General features: G+C 40.5%; 1 protein-coding gene across 1 annotated transcript in view; it reads right to left on the reverse strand.

Moving 5' to 3' along the window:
* The window catches only part of KIAA1210 (KIAA1210 ortholog), a 52,182-nt gene extending 33,125 nt beyond the window's left edge, over positions 1-19,057 (reverse strand). Inside the window, exons 1-7 of the mRNA XM_061408438.1 lie at positions 18,760-19,057; positions 16,901-16,947; positions 14,963-15,033; positions 9,335-9,500; positions 6,272-6,398; positions 5,907-6,032; positions 2,618-2,761 (exon numbers count right to left, since the gene is read on the reverse strand). Of these exons, the coding sequence (XP_061264422.1) occupies positions 2,618-2,761; positions 5,907-6,032; positions 6,272-6,398; positions 9,335-9,500; positions 14,963-15,023 (624 nt within the window). The 5' untranslated portion in view covers positions 15,024-15,033; positions 16,901-16,947; positions 18,760-19,057. The remainder of the gene's footprint in view (positions 1-2,617; positions 2,762-5,906; positions 6,033-6,271; positions 6,399-9,334; positions 9,501-14,962; positions 15,034-16,900; positions 16,948-18,759) is intronic.
* Positions 19,058-19,307: the final 250 nt, after the last annotated feature.

The following is a 19,307-nucleotide window of genomic DNA, read 5'->3' on the forward strand; positions in this document are numbered from 1 at the left end:
GTAATGGAAGAACCGAGGTACAAAAAAGAGCTAAACAGCAGAAGTCCTTCATTATTAGTAATTACTATGAGTGTAAATTAATTAAACTCTCCAATCAAAAGGCAGAAATTAGCAAGATGAATTTTAAAAACATGATCTATTTGCATGCTGTCTACAAGAAACTCACTTTAGATCCAAAAACAAACAAGTTGAAAGTGAAAGGATGATTAAAGGGATTCTAAGAAAATGATAACCAAAAGAGAGCAAGGGCGACTATACTAAAATCAAACAAAACAGATTTCAAGTCAAAATTGTTATAGGAGACAAAGATGGACATTATACATTGATAAACGGGTCAATCCATCAGGAAGATAGAACAGTCATAAACAAAACAACAGACCCCCCTCCAAAAAAAAAAAAACAGACCTACTCCTGAATACATGAAGCAAAAATTGACAGAATTGAAGGAGGAAATGGACAGTTATACAATAATAGAGATGTCAGTATCCCACTTTCAATAATGAATAAACATCTAGACAGAAGATCAATAAGGAAATAGAGAACTTGAAACAATAATACAAACCTAACATATATATATATATATTTGTATGTATAATATTCCATTCAACAAGAGCATATGTATTCTTCTGAAATGTACATGAACATTCTCCTGTATAAACCATATACTAGGCTACAAAATAAGTCTTAATAAATTTTAAAAGATTAAAACCATGCAAAATATCTTCTCTGCTCACAACAGAACAAAACTACACAATCAATAACAGAAGGAAGACTGGAAAATTCACAAATAGGTGGAAATTAAACAACATACCCTTAAGCAATGAATGGGTCAAAGAAGAAACCAAAAGGAAAGTTAGAAAATACTTTGACATGAATTAATACTAAAACACAACATAAACTTATATGGTACAGCAAAAACAGTCTTTAGAAATGCATAGCTGTATATGCTTGTTAAAAAAAGAAGCTCTCAAATCACTACCCTAATGTTCCACCTTACTGCTAAGTCACTTCAGTCATGTCTGACTCTGTGCGACCCCATAGATGGCAGCCCACCAGGCTCTGCTGTCCCTGGGATTCTCCAGGCAAGAACACTAGAGTGGGTTGCCATTTCCTTCTCCAATGCATGAAAGTGAAAAGTCAAAGTGAAGTCGCTCAGTCATGTCTGACTCTTCGCGACCCCATGGACTGAAGCCTACCAGGCTCCTCCACCCATGGGATTTTCCAGGCAAGAGTACTGGAGTGGGTTGCCATTGCCTTCTCCTATTCCACCTTAAGGAACCCAGAAAGATGAAACTAAACCCAAAGCTAGAAAGAGGAAGGAAATAATAGAGACTAAAGCAGAGATAATGAAATAGGGAATAGAAAAACAATATGGAAAATCAATGAAACCAAAAGTCTATCCTTTAAAAAGTAAAACAAAATGGACAAATCTTTAGCTAGATTGATTAAGAAAAAATAAGACACAAATTATTAAAATCAGAATTGAAAGGAAACAATTACTACCAACCTTACAGAAATAAAAAGGATTATAAAACAGTACTATGAATACTTGTGTAGATAGCCTAAATGAAATGGATAAATTCCCAGACACATCCAAATTACTAAAATTGAATAAAAAAATAATGGAAAACCTGAATACACCTATAGCAACAGATTGAATCAGTAATCAAAACCTCAAAACAATGAAAAAACCAGGACCAGATGGCTTCACTGGTGAATTCTACCAAACTTTTAAATAATAATACCAATCCTTCACAAATATTTCAAAACACATATAAGAGGGAACACTTTCTGATTCTACGAGGCAAGCATTACCAGGACTCCAAAGCCAGATAAAGGCATCACAAGAAATGAATGGTATAACCTAAATCCCTCATGAATACACATGCAAAATACTAGCAAACCAAATCCAACAGCATTTTAAGGGCAATTATACATGATGAGTAACTGGGATTTACCCCAGAATTAGGAGGTTTAACATATGAAAATCACTATATAATATATGAAAATCAAATGTAATATACCATATTGAAAGAATGAAGGAAAAATAATATGATCATCACGATTGATGTGGAAAAAGCCAATCCAATTAACCACAGTTCCATTCACAGTTTGTGAATGGAAGTGTTAATGAGGACAGTCTACTGATTTTCCTATTGTTGATGGGTATTGTTGGCTGGCCAAAGCTAGATGCATGAAATACACATACATGCCCTCTCATGTCAAATGATTTTTCATACGGATATGTGTTTATCAAACCATACTATATGCCCTAACCTTTGGTATTTTTGGCATTTGAAATTGTAGAGGCTTTACTTCCATAAAAATCTCTATCAGTTTTCTTCATGAAAGAACTGAAAACATCCACAAACTTTTTTTTTCCAAAAATACTGTCTCCCATACCTTATAAATTACAGTGCTGATTATTTGGTTTTTAGAATTGGACAGAAAATGTAAACCAACAGGCAAATCAAAAGCCCAAAATGGCGGCTCCTTCCCCAAACATCCCCTTAGTATTGAGCTGCAGCAGGAAAAAAGAAAGGTAAGAAGAAATGATGCCTCTGACTTGTGCACCCGCTGCCCCTAACCTGCAATTTTGGCTGGAACTAACACTCACCTCCTTGCTTGTCAAGATGTTGTATGATGAACTCTTCTTAGGTGACTCATAATTAACAGACATTTCTTCAAGATCCTTAGAGATGGAGTCAGATCGAATGAGATGTGAGCTGATGCTGGGTTGGCATGGATGCAGTAGTGGGATCTGTCAAGGAAGAGTATAGAAAGAAAAAGTTAAAAACTGTGTGCCTTCCCCCAAATTACCTGTTGCTCAAAGGTTGAAGGGTTAAGAACCCTAAGTGGGAAAAAAAAAAAAAAAAAAAACGAGCCAAGGAAAGAATCTCCTACTTCCTTGTCTTCACTTCTAGTACCTACACAAACCAAAGACTAATAAATAGCCTGGGTTCACACTCTGGGTTGCTGCACACTTTTGCCAATCGCAAAGATAGAAACTTCAAATTGCTTCCTTGCTCAAAACCAGAACCCTGGTGTTATCTCCTAATGATGCCAACTAGAAATCTTATTTGAGTCCGATCTTTGTTTTGATTTTGGTCTTATCTTTGGAAGTCCAGATCTTGGGGAGATGAGTCTTTGGGTTATGTTCTGGGCTTGGCATCCAGGCTACAATCTTTATTTCTATCATTCTCTCTGTCCAGGAATCGTCTGGATGGAATCTTGACTGTGTTGGTTGCTTATCTTAAGCCTGTTGAGACTGATTTTCTGGCAATTTTAGAAAATCTACACAACTATTCCTGGTTAGAACTGGATGACTAGTTTTCTGAAGGGGATAAAAATTGTTCATTTGGTTTTACCTTGAGCTTCAGCAGACTGATTTAGCTGATTCCAGTTAGGAGTTCATGTTATACTTGAATTTGAGGCACTGGCCCCTGCCATGATCCTCTTGATGTGTATCAGAATCCCTGATTTTATCTTTTTAACAAATACTGGCTAAGCATGTACAATGTGCCACACCATTCTAGGCACTGGGTCTATAGCAATAAACAAAACAAAATCCTTGTTGACATGGAGCTGACATGCTTGATTCTGTCATAGGCTCTGCTCCTGCTCAGGACAGATGGATGTCAAACTCTCAAAGCCAAAGAAAAGGAGCCACATTGAGTTTCTGTCTGTGGAGTACTCCTGGCCAACATCTACGTTGCCCTCTTATGACTACTAGGCCCCACTGGGGGTTCTTAACAACAGACCTTGGGGATTAACAATCCCAAAGCACAATTGTACTAATAATCACTGTAATAATGGCAGTGATTATTATTTATCCTATTAATATAATTAATATAATACAGAATATTATATTATTCCATAAAAGTTAACTTTTACGGAAGGCTTTACTTGGCTTTTGTTGTTCACTCACTAAGTTGTGTCTGACTCTTCGCAACCCCATGGAATGCAGCACACCAGCCTTCCCTGTCCTTCACTATCACCTGAAGTTTGCAAAAACTCGTGTCCATTGAGTCCATGATGCCATCCAACCATCTCATTCTCTGTCGCCCTCTTCTCCCCCTGCCCTCAATCTTTCCCAGCATCAGTCCTTCCAATGAATATTCAGGGTTGATTTCCTTTAGGATTCACTGGTTTGATCTTGCAGTCCAAGGGACTTTCAAGAGTCTTCTCTAACATGACAGTTCAAAAGTATCGATTCTTTGGCTCTCAGCCTTCTTTATGGTCCAACTTTCACAATCCATACATGACTACTGGACAAACCAAATAGCTTTGACTAGACAGACTTTTGTCAGCAAAGTGATGTCTCTGCTTTTTAATATGCTGTCTAGGTTTGTCATAGCTTTCCTTCCAAGGAGCAAGTGTCTTTTAATTTCATGGCTGTAGTTACTGTCCACAGTGATTTTGGAGCCCAAGGAAATAAAGACTGTCACTGTTTCCATTTTTTCCCTCAGCAGTATGTGAGCTGAAAAATTCCAGATGTTCAAGCTGGATTTAGCAAAGACAGAGGAACCAGAGATCAAATTGCCAACATCCATTGGATTATAGAAAAAAGCAAGAGAATTACAGAAAGACATCTACTTCTGCTTCACTGAACACTCAAAAGCCTTTGACTGTGTGGATCACAACAAACTGTGGAAAATTCTTAAAGAAATGGAAATACCAGACCACCTTACCTGTCTTCTGAGAAACCTGTATGAAGGTCAAGAAGCAACAGGTAGATCTGGGAACAATACATCAAGGCTGCATATTGTCACCCTGCTTATTTAACTTATATGCAGAGTACATAGTGTGAAATTCCGGATTTAACTTATATGCAGAGTACATAGTGTGAAATTCCAGGCTGTTGAAGCCTAGCTTGAAGGATTTTGAGCATGGCCTTTCTAGCAGGTGAAATGCGTACTACTGGTGTGGTAGTTTGAACCTTCTTTGGCATTGCTCTTCTTTGGAATTGGAATGAAAACTGACCTTTTCCAGTCCTATGGCCACTGCTGAGTTTTCCAAATTTGCTGGCATAATGAGTGCAACACTTTCACAGTATCATCTTTTAGGATCTGAAATAGCTCAATTGGAATTCTATCACCTCCACTAGCTTTGTTCATAGTAATGCTTCCTAAGGCCCACTTGACTTCACACTCCAGGATATCTATCTATCTTTAGGTGATAGATGATAACGCCAATGTGGTTACCATCGTGGTTACCTAAGACCTTGTTTGTACAGTTCTTCTGTGTATTCTTGCCACCTCTTCTTAATATTTTCTGCTTCTGTTAGGTCCATACCATTTCTGTCCTTTATTGTGCCCATCTTTGTATGAAATATTCCCTTGGTATCGCTAATTTTCTTGAAGAGATCTCTAGTCTTTCCCATTCTATTGTTTTCCTCTATTTCTTTGCATTGATCACGAGGAAGGCTTTCTTATCTCTCCTTGCTATTCTCTGGAACTCTGCATTCAGATGGATATATCTTTCCCTTTCTCCCTTACCTTTCCCTTCTCTTCTTTCCTCAGCTATTTGTGAGGTTTCCTCAGACAATGGAGACTAAAGATGTGCCCTCCTTCCTGTTGAGGCAGGGCCAGAGAATTTCAACACCTTAGAGACTGGGCTAATGGAAAGGCTAATAGGTTGGAGGTTGACACATTTGAGTCAGAGTTCCAGGGCTACCACTAACTATACGGTCAGCTGGAACAATTTCTTTAATCTCTCTGAGTCTTTATTCAATCCTCACAGACAACCCCTTGAACTAGATATTTATATTATACCCATTATAGATGAAGAAAGGAAGGCTCAGAGAGATTAAGTAATCAGCCCAATGTCACAGGGCCAATAAATAGTAGAGCAGGGATTCAAGCATAGGTCTGCCTGTTTGACTTTGAACAATTCTACTTTATTACCTCAGTGGTCTTGTAGCCTGCAACATGGAATTCACTTCTGGCTGCACCTCTTGGCACAGTTCCAAACATAGCTTCAGGCATGCTACCAGTCCCAGCTCTAGGCAGAGTAGTAGAAATATGAGATCTCTGTGGAAGAAAGAAAAAACATGGGGGTTGGAATGCCTGCATATTAATGTCACCATTATAATACTCAGAGCATTTTCGGGGTGCATAAAGAGAAGTGAAGATGGTGATCCTGGCCAATACTGTGTGTCAGGCACTAGGGAAGCACATCATATACTTAGATATTCTCTTATCCAGTGTTTACAACAGTGGGGGTGGAATCAGGAGTCCAAGTATGAGCTGATGCTCCAGTTCGCCATTACCTGCAAAGGTCTGCCTCTTGGGATCTCTGGAGAGGGGTACAGCTTCCTTTCTGATCTTTCAGGGTCAGGCTCCAACATAAAGATGCTGTCATGAGACAGGGCTCTGATCCCCATTCTGCTCTTGGCCCTGGCCAGGAAGGAAAAAGTCTTATGAAAGCAGCCAAGGAAACCAAAGATACATGTGTGTCTATACTATGGCCTACCACAGACACCTCAGAAGCATATGTGCTGACACACACAGTCTTCCATGAGATACTGAGTGAGGAAAATAAAGAATAGTATGGTCCCATTTAATACATATACATATATGACATGGGCTTCCCAGGTGGCGCTAGTGGTAAAGAGCTCGCCTGCCAGTTCAGGAGACATAAGGGACTCCTGTTCGATCCTTGGGTTTGCAAGATCCCCTGAAGGAGGGCATGGCAACCCACTCCAGTATTCTTGCCTGGAGAATCTTATATACAGATGAACCTGGCAGGCTATATATAGTCCATGGGGTCACAAAGAGTCAGACATGAATGAAGTGACTGAGCACACATATATTACATACATATATAGTTTCTGATCATAGAGAAAAGTCTGGAAGGATATCCACCAAATTGTTAGCAGTGTTTCCCTCTGAGGAATGGCACTAGGAACAGCAGGAGTACTTTCATTTTATACTCTACGTACTTCTGCATAATTTTAATGTTTTCAAATGATCCACACATAGTTTTTTATATATAATAGCTTTACTGAGATATAGCTTACATACCATATAATTCACCACTGAAAGTATACAGTTCAGCAGTGACAACACTGTGGAAGGGGAAGGAAGACCCTGAGTCTTGCTATTATTAAGGTGAAAGTTATAAAAGATCTTCCCTCTTCCACCCCACCCTCTGGATTTTAGTAGAGCTAATCTTAGTCTTCCTTATACCTATACGACTGAGTGACTGAACTGACTGAGACCTATAAGGCAATGGTCTATAATGTATGGTTTGTGAGGTATGAAGCCAGCCCCTCAGTGCAAAACCATCTCCCTCCCCAGTAAAGCTATCTGAAATTCCTCACATTCAATGCACTCATTAAGGTCCATTTTAATGAGACCTCTGTGCTGTTAGTAAGCAGTATAACACATTTGCTAACTGTCTTATTAGTTCAGTTCAGTTCAGTCGCTGAGTTGTGTCCTACTCTTTGCGACCCCATGGACTGCAGCATTCCAGGCTTCCTTGTCCATCACCAACTCCTGGAGCTTGCTCAAATTCACATCCATTGAGTCTGTAATATCACCCAAACATCTCATCCTCTGTCTTCCCCTTCTCCTCCTGCCCTCAATCTTTCCCAGCATCAGAGTCTTTTCCAATGAGTCGGCTCTTTTGAAAAGACCCTGATGCTGGGAAAGATTGAAGGCGGGAGGAGAAGGGGATGACAGAGGATGAGATGGTTGGATGGCATCACCGACTCAGTGGACATGAGTTTGAGTAAACTCTGGGAGTTGGTAATGGACAGGGAGGCCTGGCGTGCTGCAGTCCATGGGGTCACAAAGAGTTGGACATGACTGAGTGACTGAAATGAACTGAACTGACTCTGCATATGAGTTAAATAAGCAGAGTGACAATATACAGCCTTGACATACTCCTTTCCCAATTTGGAGTCCATTGTTCCATGTCTGGTTCTAACTGTTGCTTTTTGACATGAGTATAGATTTCTCAGGAGGCAGGTAAGGTGGTCTGGTATTCCCATCTCTAAGAATCTTCCACATTTTGTTGTTAGCCACACAATCAAAGACTTTGGTGTAGTCAATAAAGCAGAAGTAGATGTTTTCCTGGTACTCTTGCTTTTTCTATGATCCAATGTATGTTGGCAATTTGATCTCTGGTTCCTCTGCCTTTGGTAAATCCAGCTTGAATATCTGGAAGTTCTCAGTTCACATACTGCTGAAGCCTAGCTTGGAGAATTTTGAATATTACTTTGCTAGCGTATGAGATGAGTGCAATTGTGTCGTAGTTTGAACATTCTTTGGCATTGCCTTTCTTTGGGATTGGAATGAAAACTGACCTTTTCCAGTCTTGTGGGCGCTGCTAAGCTTTCCAAATTTTCTGGCATATTGAGTGCAGCACTTTTGCAGCATCATCTTTTAGGATTTGAAATAGCTCAACTGGAATTCCATCACCTCCACTAGCTTTCATTACCTCCAAGCAAAGCCTTGAGGCAATGGATAGCAGGACACTTGAGTTTTGTTGGGATTTCAGATAAGTCTGGGGTTTAAGGCCAGGGGAACAGGCCCAAGTGGAACTCCATAGAGGGCAATTCAATTGATCCAGAAAGAGCCTGGGGGGTACTGGGCGTCCAGATTTTCCACATTTCTAAGATGTGGAATTTGGGGCTTCAAAGATGAAAGTCTGAATAGGAATGGCAGTGGTGGCTGAGAAACAGTCTTCCCCATACTTATATGATCAGTTACAGCATTTGCCCCAGTCTCTTGGGATGGAGGGAGAAATAGACTTGGGTTCCTTGCTTGCTTGTTGTTATTGTTTTTTTTTTTTTTTTTAATTAACACAGTGATTTCACCCTTATGTCTCAACCCAGCTAGATGGCTTCACCATCTAAGATTTTAATCACACATTATGAGATCTGGAGTCTGAGGGCAGTGCAAGCAAATCAGATCAAGCTTCCAAAACGATGGAGACTATCCTTCCCTTATGAAACAGAGGCCACCAGCTCCTCTCTAGTGGTAGGCTCCACATCTCAAGTGCTTGTAGCTGTGACACAGCAGGATTGCCCTGATCTACCCACACCCTCTTACCCAGTGCTCTTAGGGGAGTGGGATATGCATTTGGTATGCCCCATCCAACCCACTGAGCTGTGAAACCCAGACAGCAAGCATATATCTATGAGCACAGGGCAAACCCCCCAGGATGTGGCTGCATTGGCAAAGGCTGCAGACCCACCTCCCACAGACAGGGTGAGCAAGAGCCCCTGGGGACCAAAGGCCAGTGATGATTCAGCTGCCAAACGAGGACCTGGCTGTAGCTCCCTGCCCTTTGCCTTGTCCTCAGCCCCCACCCGTCCTGAGCTTACCCTGGCATGGTTTCTTGACCTTGAACTGACTTCAGAAAAGAGATGTCAATACTGCTGCTGGACAAGCTTGTTTTGAGCCATCTCCCTCCACGGACATCTTTGGGCTCTTTCTTCTTCTTCTTGCCAAAGAAGCTCTTGAAGGCTTTAAATCTGGATTTCTTTTTTCCTGGAAGTTATAAATGCAAGTGAGACAGAGTGTGATGGTGGAAGGGAACACAGGAGAGGAAATGGCTTTCATGATGGGAATGAGGAGTAGGATCCCAAAAGGCCCTAGCTTTCGCACCAGTGCCCCTGGCATTGTTCATCTGCTTTGTTCTCTTCTTAGGAACTCACCAACAAAGTATCTGAGTTTCTGGTGAAAGCAGAAGCTCAGGCCCCAGCCTGTGGCCTCCAGGCAGCCTCTATTCATGCTCAACTCACCCTGCATTCACTTGCCTCTCAATTTCAACTATTAACACACACCTCTTCCCTGGCCCTAAGAAGTTCATTCATACACAGCAACTTTTGAGCCAACATAAGCACTTGGTACCCTGATCACTGGAGTTTTTGTGATGCAGCTGGGAAGCCAAGCTTCCACATGTGACAGATACTTCAGGACCTTTGGAAATCCATGTGGGAGCTGGTATTGCCCAACCTGTGTGCTGCAAGGATGCAGACCCAAGGAACGAGTGCAGGGGGTTGGTGTGGTCATGGAAGATGTCTTCTAAGAAGGGCTTTATGAGGAAGGGAGAGGGCCAGGAATTGGGCAGAAAGGGGTGCTGGGCAAAGAAGCACCCTGTGCAAAAGGCGTGACAACATCACCAAAGAATTTTGCAAGGGAGGGTGTGTGTGTGCATGTATGTGTGGGTGTATTATGTGCACTGTTCCTCAATTATTGCTGATTGGTTCAGATTACCTACAAGGCTGCTGCCCTCTGCAAATGCAGATAATTGAAAGTTTGGTCTACTGTCATTAAAAACAAAACAAAACAAAACAGGGCAGCAGTGAGGAATGTGAGTTTTCAATGCTCTTCAGGCTCTCTCTGGGTTTTCTTGAGTTTCTTAATAAGCACATGTATCTTTCTCCCGGCTCAGAAGAGGGGGAGGGCAGGGGAGTTTGTGCTGCATTCATCCGTGAGAAGGAACCTGCTCTTACTGTTTCACATGCAGTAATTTACCAACTCAGGTGTCTCATTCCAATTCCCAACAGCCTGGTCTCTGGAAGCCAACAAGACTGTTATAAGATAGGCTTAGTGGTGTGATGGAAAACACCACCAGAGAGTAAGAAAACTCTGGAATACTGAGCTTGGTTTGGCTCTGCTATCGATTAGCTCTGTAACCTCAGGCAAGTCACTCAACCTCTCTGGGGCTCAGCTGGAAAATAAGGGGATCATGCTAATCAGTGTCTCCCAAAGCGTGTTCAGAGGGATGCTCATAGGTCTATTGCATGAAAAGGGGGTTCTGCAGTCTAGTCAATCTGGAAAATGTTGATTAAACACAGTTTAGGGCTCTGTGTTCCAACAAAACTTTTCTGAAACTTCAACATGCCTATGTGGATGGTGAAGTGCCAAGAAACTGGGTATCAGTGTTGTCTCCCCGATGCATGTATGCAGAACATCTAGCAAAACACACTTAGGCAAATGCTGAAGTAGGGCTCCTTCTAGTGCTGAAATACTATGGCCTGTCTGTGTACTGATTGCTCCTGGGCCTGCCTAGTCTAGAACCTTTAGAAAGGTTTATAAACCTCAAGGCCTGCCTTAAGTCCAATTTTCCACCATCACTACAATTCATGCTCCTTTTTGCACACTTAAAACTTGACTGCTGGCACCACACATTTTGCACCTGAATGGTCTCTAGTCTGTGCCTTCATTCATTCATTCAACTATTCAGTGAACATTTATTAACGTCAAGCACTTACTATGTTTTGTGTATCAATGAGAAAGGAATAAGATACGGTTCTATGTTTTAGCTACTGTCCCCCAGCTCAGGGCTGTAGGCAGGCCCTCTTTAGCATCCTTTTTAGCAACTAGCACAGTGCAAACACACGGTGACACTCCAGAGACAGCTGAACCCACTGAGGGGTGCAGAGAACCAACATAGCTTGTCACATCCCTTCCTTAAATTGAGATCACTGGGCACAGCCATTCTTAAGCATCCTATCATTTAAATGCTGGCCCTTATCACGATTGATATAAATTGTAAATAATGTAGGAAAGAGTTTGGCATAGGATCTGGCATGTAGTAAATGCTAATAAGTGAGCTAGAATTAAGGAATCAATTATTGTCTATTAAGACCAGATTCAATTCTATCTATAAAACTGATCTATCAATTCTAACCATCTAACCATCTATAGATAAAGAGAAGCACCATTGGGGCAATGAAGGAAGATGGCAGTATTTATGCTTGATAATCCTTGCTTAAGTAACTTCAGTTCTGAAAGGTCTGAGGAATCTCTCATTTACTAGGATATACCTACATAGGGTCATGGTTAGGATAAATTTGGCAAGTGTACCTTGAGACAGACAGAATAAAGCATGAAGACGCATTAGGAAATATATATTTTCCCAAGTTCCCTTTTTTAATTTTTTAAGGAAAAAAATTAAACGAATTTCTAGGATAATGAATTATTTAAAATGATGTTTGAGGATTCAACGTGAAAGTGCTGAAAAGTATACAGGACAGAGTAGGCTGGCCCTAAAATAATCTGCATTTTGCTCCCCAGCTTTCTAATCTTCCCACCCCCTAAGGATTCCTAAAATCCATGCAATAGGGATATTTTAATGTAAAATCCTGATTACTATACTCTGTTAATGACTATACTCAGTTTTTTACTGGGATATATTTACCAATTAGATCTCAGGATAAATGCCCTTATCTGTAGTATTTGCCTACTTCTGTGGTGTAAATACTCCCACGGTGGTCAATTTCAAGCTAGTAATATGACATTTAGGAAGAGACATGCACAGCCTCTCAAGTCAGCCTGAGCCAGCTCCAACAGACCACTAAATAATTGCTGCCCAGTGATTAAGAATTGGGCAGTGCCATCTCACAAACAGGAAGGAGCCTTTGTAGCCACTGCCATTTTTCAAACAGAAGGAATGGGATTTATTGATTCTTGACAGGCAGATCTCCTTCTGGCCTTCTGAAATGAGAACAACTTTCTGCTCAGTGTCGGGAACCATAATGGTTATTGTCCTTCTTGCCTAGAAATCCCATAAGGGAAGGGAGGTGGGCAAAGCTAGAGGATTTCAAGTTGCAAACCTGCTTCTTACATACCAGCAAAGAGAGCCAGGAGAGAATCAGCAGGTGGTAGCTAGATCCGTGACACAATCTATAAACACTTAATAACTGAATAAAAACACTTCCAATAAATTTTTCAGGCTGTAAAACTGAGTGTACCAAACATAATTGTACAAAACTTCATAATTTGTACAAACCAAATTATGTTTTGACACATTTTTATGTTCCTAAATTAACCAAACGACTAATGACTTAAGAACTATGCTACTACTGCTGCTGCTGCTAAGTTGCTTCAGTCGTGTCCGACTCTGTGAGACCCCATAGACAGCAGCCCACCAGGATCCCCCATCCCTGGGATTCTCCAGGCAAGAACACTGGAGTGGGTTGCCATTTTCTTCTTCAATGCATGAAAGTGAAAAGTGAAAGTGAAGTCGCTCAGTCATGTCTGACTCTTAGCGACCCCATGGACTGTAGCCTACCAGGCTCCTCCGTCCATGGGAGTTTCCAGGCAAGAGTACTGGAGTGGGGTGCCATTGCCTTCTCTGTAAGAACTATAACAGGTGTTAAAACTTAAGTATGCACACATTCCAATTTCCCTCCAATCTTCCATTTCGGCAGAAACAGCTTATTTTCCCATGAGGATGTAAAATATTGGTTGGCCAAAAAGCTCATTTGGGTTTATGAGCTTTCCCAATTCCCTGGGTGGGGAAGATCCCCTGTAGAAAGAAATGGTAACCCACTCCAGGACAGAGGAGCATAGTGTGCTACAGTCCATGGGGTCGCAAAGAGTTGGACATGACTTAGTGACTAAACAACAACACCTATACACTGGGTAACTTATTCCCCTACAAGGCACAGCAGTGATGGTCAGTGAGCTGACAGCTGTCTGGATTTCTCCTGTAACAAAGCCATTGACCTCCCTGTCCAAGTCCAAGGACTACATATTCCCAAACAGGCAGTAGCTTTCAACATCCCCATCCACTGAGGGCCGGCAGTATGTCACATGCCAGGAAACAGCCCATGGAAGCCATCCCCTGACCTTCCCCCAGAGAAAAAAACACAACTCCAATGAAGAAATTATCACCTCGGATTGTGTATTTGCTTACCTACCATGCACACAGGCCCTTCTGGGTTGAACTTAATGAGCTTTCAAAATGCAAGGCACATAATGGTGACCTTGCTCTCTTGCATTGCTTCTTGGAAAGAAAACTCTTCTAATTAGCCTTTCTTCCCTTCAACTTCCCAACAGCCACTGTATTCTCTGTCTGGCAATGACTCATACTACAAATGTACCCAAATGTTTGGTCTCTTAAAAAGGATTGTGAATAGAGAAAGGGTATTTCCTTACCTCCACTCTTCATCAAGATGCACTGCATTGCCATCTTTTTTGGTAGACATCTGTCTAGCTCATATCCAAAAAGATAGGTCAGTTCATTTGGTTGTTGGGGCTGCCTTGGTGAGGAGGCCTATCATTCATTTATTTATTCATTCATTTCTTTAAAACTTTTGAGCGTCTAATCACGCTCTCTGAGGCCCAATACTGAACAATGGTGACACAGAGATGAAGACCCAAGCCCTGTCCTCAGGGGTCCGTGCACCATGTTCAGCATCCCCCTACTCACTTCATTAGTGAAATCAGGCCTCTGGGAAGCCTCAAGAAGGTTCCCTGCTCTCTGTCTTTCCAGACCAAGTCTTCTGCCCAACACACTACTAAGAAAATTCAGCAATCATTGAAGAACAACCCAGTGAACTCTTCAATTCAGTTCTGTCTTTAAATTCAATGTCTCACCTTATACCTTTGGGTTCCTCCCCTTCCCTCCACATTTTTTTTCAGTGTCAGTAAAACTTATCATTGTTTAGTGACCTTTGCCTATTACCCCATCCATGGTCTCCTATCACTCACAGGTGATTCATAGTTTATAATTATAATTTAAATGAATACACATCTAAGTAGATTTTGCAAAAGAAATTTTTGTAAATTGTTCCCATTTAATAGAAGCCTATGGTGATGTCTTTTGTTACTATACCCCCTTTACACCTCAAAATTACAAATTATCTATTAGTTAGATCTGGATTACTATCTATGGCAAAACCTCAATTGAATCTCTCAGATCATGGCCTGTTCTTATTTCTTTTTCTGATTAAGCAGAAATACTTCTTTTGCCTTAGTAAACAGAACCTGGTAACCATCTTCAAGGAAGACTGCAAGGTCTAGACAAAACTTTTTAGACTATCAGAGATTGAGATGAAAGAGAAGAGCTTAGAAGATGGAAAAGTAAATGTTGACTGAGTATTATCATTAGAAATTTGATATGAACTTGTCTTCTTGTGACTTGATTCTGTCTTCTAAGGGTTAAACACACTAAACAAGTCTAGTTCTAGTTATCAAGATTATATTGGGTTACTTACCCTCATCACTGGTCTCCAGAACTTCCACACTGCCAGAAACTTCACTTGGTGATTCAGACATAATTGGTTCACTAAAATAAAATATAGAGCAAGAAACCAAAAAAAATCATTCAATATCCAGTATATTACACAATCATTTTACCTGACTCCTTATCCTCCAGTTAGATTCTTAAACTATGCAAGAAAAGATATATAAAGGGAATTGCCATTAGAGAGAACTATTCTTCCTTTAAAAAAGACAATGGTTCCATTTACATGAAATGTACAAGATAGGTAAACACAGAAAGTATTTTGCTTAGGGCTAGAGGTGTTTTTTGAGTGATAGAATACAGAATTTCTTTTTGAAGTGATAACAATATTCTAAAATTAATTGTGATGGTCACACAAATCTTTGGTTTTTTAAAAATTTTATTTATTTGGCTCCATAGGGTCTTAGTTGTGGCACCCAGGATCCTTGTTGTGGTGAGAGGGTTGTGGCTCGCAGGTTAGTTGCTCTGTGGCATGTGGAATCTTAGTTCCCCCAAGGATCAAACGTGAATCCCTTGTATTGGAAGGCAGATTCTTAACCACCAGGGAAGTCTCCAAATCTTTGAATATACTAAAAAGCACTGAACTGTATACTTTAAAAGAGTGAATTGTATCATATATGAATTACAGCTCAATAAGGCTATTACTGGGACTTCCCTGGCAGTTCAGTGGTTAAGACTCCATGCTTCCAATGCAGGAGGTGCATGTTTGATCCCTGGTGAGGAAACTAAGATCCCACATGCCATGCAGTTCAGCCAAAAATAAAGAAATAAATAAAGCTGTTACCAAAAAATAAAAGACAAATATACAAAACCTGATCTATTGCTTTGTGTGGGGGCCCATTAGATTTGGAGGCCTTTTACTATTCATGGGTGTACCCAGGCAGACAGAATTGTATTGATAAGCTATAAAGAAAAAATTAAGATACCCGACTACATAAAAATTTTAAACTTTTGGCCAAAAAAAGTAGAGTCAGCAAATGAATAACAAACTAGGAAGTAATACTTACAGCAAATATAGATTTCGGGGTCGATTTTCTTAACTGGCAAGAGTGCATATAAATCAATAAAAGACAAACAACTGGATATAAAATGGGGCAAATGATACAACAGGAAGTTTATCAAAAAAGAAATACATAAAGAAATGCTCAGTCCTACTCATAATTTAAAAAATGTAAATCAAAATATCAAGTCAACATTTTCACCTATCAGATTGTCAAGAAGTTTTAATTTTGATGTTCCATGCTGACAAAGATGGGAAAAATAGACATGTTCATACATTATGGAGTGTAAATTGCTCTCTGAATAAGCAATTTCACAGTATCAAAATAAAAAATATATACATACCTTTTGATACAGTAACATCACAACTGGAACTTTACCCTGTAGCTATACTCACACTTGCACACAAAAATATACATGCAAGAATGTTTCTTACAGCATTGTTTTAAGTAGCCCAAAATGAGAAACGGCCAAAGTGACCATCAAAAGGGTAATTCTCCCTTGACTCTGATTCTACGTCATAGGAGAATTATCTATCCTTGGCCTCCTTTCCATTAGTGCAGATAATCAACTGAGAGTCTACTGTACATTTTCTTTTTTTTAGGCAAGTCTCAAATTTTTTATTTAAAGAAATGATGCATAATACATAGCAATAATTTCAACAAGCTTTTTGTTTAAACTTTAGCCTCTGTAGACTCAAAAGCACAAGGAATTACTTACATATCTAAAAATAATACTCTGAAATTTCATTTTATTTTTCATCTTCTGTACTGCTTTTGCTATCAAGATATAGGTATTCCTATATAATGTTTTGGCCTTCCCGAGTGACTCAGTGGTAAAGAACCTATAGGAGACCCAGTTTTGAACCCTGGTTAGGCACAATCCCCTGGTGAAGGAAATGGCAACTTACCCAGTATTCTTGCCTGGAGAATTCCACAGACAGAGCACCCTGGAGGGCTATAGTCCATGGGGTCAAAAAGAGTTAGACATGACTTAGCAACTAAAACAACAACAATATAATGCTTTAGATTTTTTCCCTTTATATTAACCTTAATCATAATACATTTTCCATTCATTCTAGCCAAAGCTAGAGATGATACGACTAGGGAAGCATATCAGTTGATAATCACACTTTTTAAATTATGCTGACATTTTTTTTAATTTTATTTTATTTTTAAACTTTACAATAAATTATGCTGACATTTTTAATCAGAGTTGGTGTGTGGAGGGGAAGGGTTCTGATCAGTACCATAACCCAGAGAAAGGATGCTATATTCACGTATAGCAGGATCACTGTGGAGAGGCAGGCAGGGACTTATCACAGCTCCTTATCATAGCTCCCCTTGGGGTCTTGATTCAAGTACCATCAAGTTGAATTCAGTAGGTTCTGGATTCCCTCTCCCTACCCTGGATCTCTTCTGCTTCCAGAAATAGTCAACCTGCCATTGCTGTTTCATAGATGGGCTCCAGGCCCAGCCTGCACTGCCCTCTAGCCGTAAGCTCTGATGTGGTGACCACAGGCTCTGAGGTGAAGGTGAACTTGAGCAGTCACCCACTGAGAGTGACTGAGGCCTTGGCAAGCAAAAGTTTCCAAACCACATGGAAAGCTGACAGGGTCCTGGTATCAAAATGACTTGAGACTCTCTCACTGAAAAGTCTCATGGTTCCCCACGGGTTTGTGTTCTTTCTCACTGCAATGAATAATAAAACCAGCTTGTTCAATGGCAGATGTGTTCCAGGTGGGCTTTGACTGAAAGGTATTGGCACTTTATTCAAATCACTCAAAGTCTATAATCCAATATCACAATTCTGCCCAAAGATGACAACCCCAGATCCACACAGTACTCACTAATTATGACACAAACTATATATATACACACACATACACACACACACACAAGTTCCATCTGGAGATCTGGAAGAAGCAAAGGGATAGAGCAATTCAGAAGCCCCTCAGAAATTCAACAGGAGAACAGGAGAATTCCTTAGGCCAGGAACAATTCACATCACTGGTGAGTCCCTGTGACATCTTAAAAAACATGGCCGTGTCCCTTTCCCCTGCCACTAAGAAAGGCTTCTTAGACACTTGGGAAATAAACTATCTCTGAGCTTTAAAGAAGCCCATGGAAAAGGAGCTCATTTTCCAAAATACCAGGCCACAGCAGGTTAACGTTGCTTTTTTTTTTTTTAATTTGATTTTATTTTAAAACTTTACAATATTGTATTAGTTTTGCCAAATATCGAAATGAATCCGCCACAGGTATACCCGTGTTCCCCATCCTGAACCCTCCTCCCTCCTCCCTCCCCTCCCCTCCCTCTGGGTCGTCCCAGTGCACCAGCCCCAAGCATCCAGTACCGTGCATGGAACCTGGACTGGCAAACGTTGCTTTTGACCCACCACTGTCAGGGGTAGAAGAAAGAAGGGGAAGGACAACCAAAAAGAAAAAAGATGAAAGACAAAGGGAAAACAAAGAAAGAAGGCATCCTGCCAGCATCTGTGTTCCTAGAGCTCTAAGAAAATCATTCAATCTAAATAACCTTTGAGTTTCAACTGTCTCAAATTCTTTCTGGCATACTTGCCTTATTTCCCCAACTGAGGGCCCTGAGGACAGTACCACCATCAGCAGAGCTGTCTCCCCTTCCAAACCAACAAACCAACAACCACAACCAAACACATGAACCTTCTCCAGATTTGAAATCCTCTTCCTGTTACCACCCATTTCTCTGCATTTCTTTAAAGCCAAACTTTAAAGAGCTCTCTTAGCTTACCACTCTTATGTCTTCACTTCTGTGCTCTCTCCAACCAGCTTTCCAAATCCAACTACTTCCAAACCACTGCAGTAAAACTGCTCATGTTCAATCCAACCCTCTGCTACTTGAACTGCCTTCCCAGCAGCATCTGACACTCCCTCCTTGTTGAATAATTTTATCACTTGCCTTTCTGAACATCACATCATACTCCCTTCATTTTCCTCCTACCTCATTGGCTGTTCCTTCTCACCCTCCTTGGCTGTATCTTCCTCCTTTCCCTGGATGTGAAATGTTGTAGCATTTGAGGGCTCTACCCTTGGCCCTTTTCTGTATGTACAGTGATTTCCTAGACCAGCACCATCACATGGAAATGTTAACAGGAGCCACAATTTCAAGCCACAGAGGTAATTTAAAATTTTCTAGCAGCCACATTTTAAAAAGCAAGAAGAAACAGGTGAAGTTAATCTTAATAATGTATTTTACTTAGTAGAACCAAAGTTTTATCATTTCAACACATAATCATTATAAAAATAATATCAATGAGGTATTTTATGTTCTTTTTTTTA

This window comes from Bos javanicus, chromosome X (assembly GCF_032452875.1).
Source record: "Bos javanicus breed banteng chromosome X, ARS-OSU_banteng_1.0, whole genome shotgun sequence".
NCBI classification, from domain to species: Eukaryota; Metazoa; Chordata; class Mammalia; order Artiodactyla; family Bovidae; genus Bos; species Bos javanicus.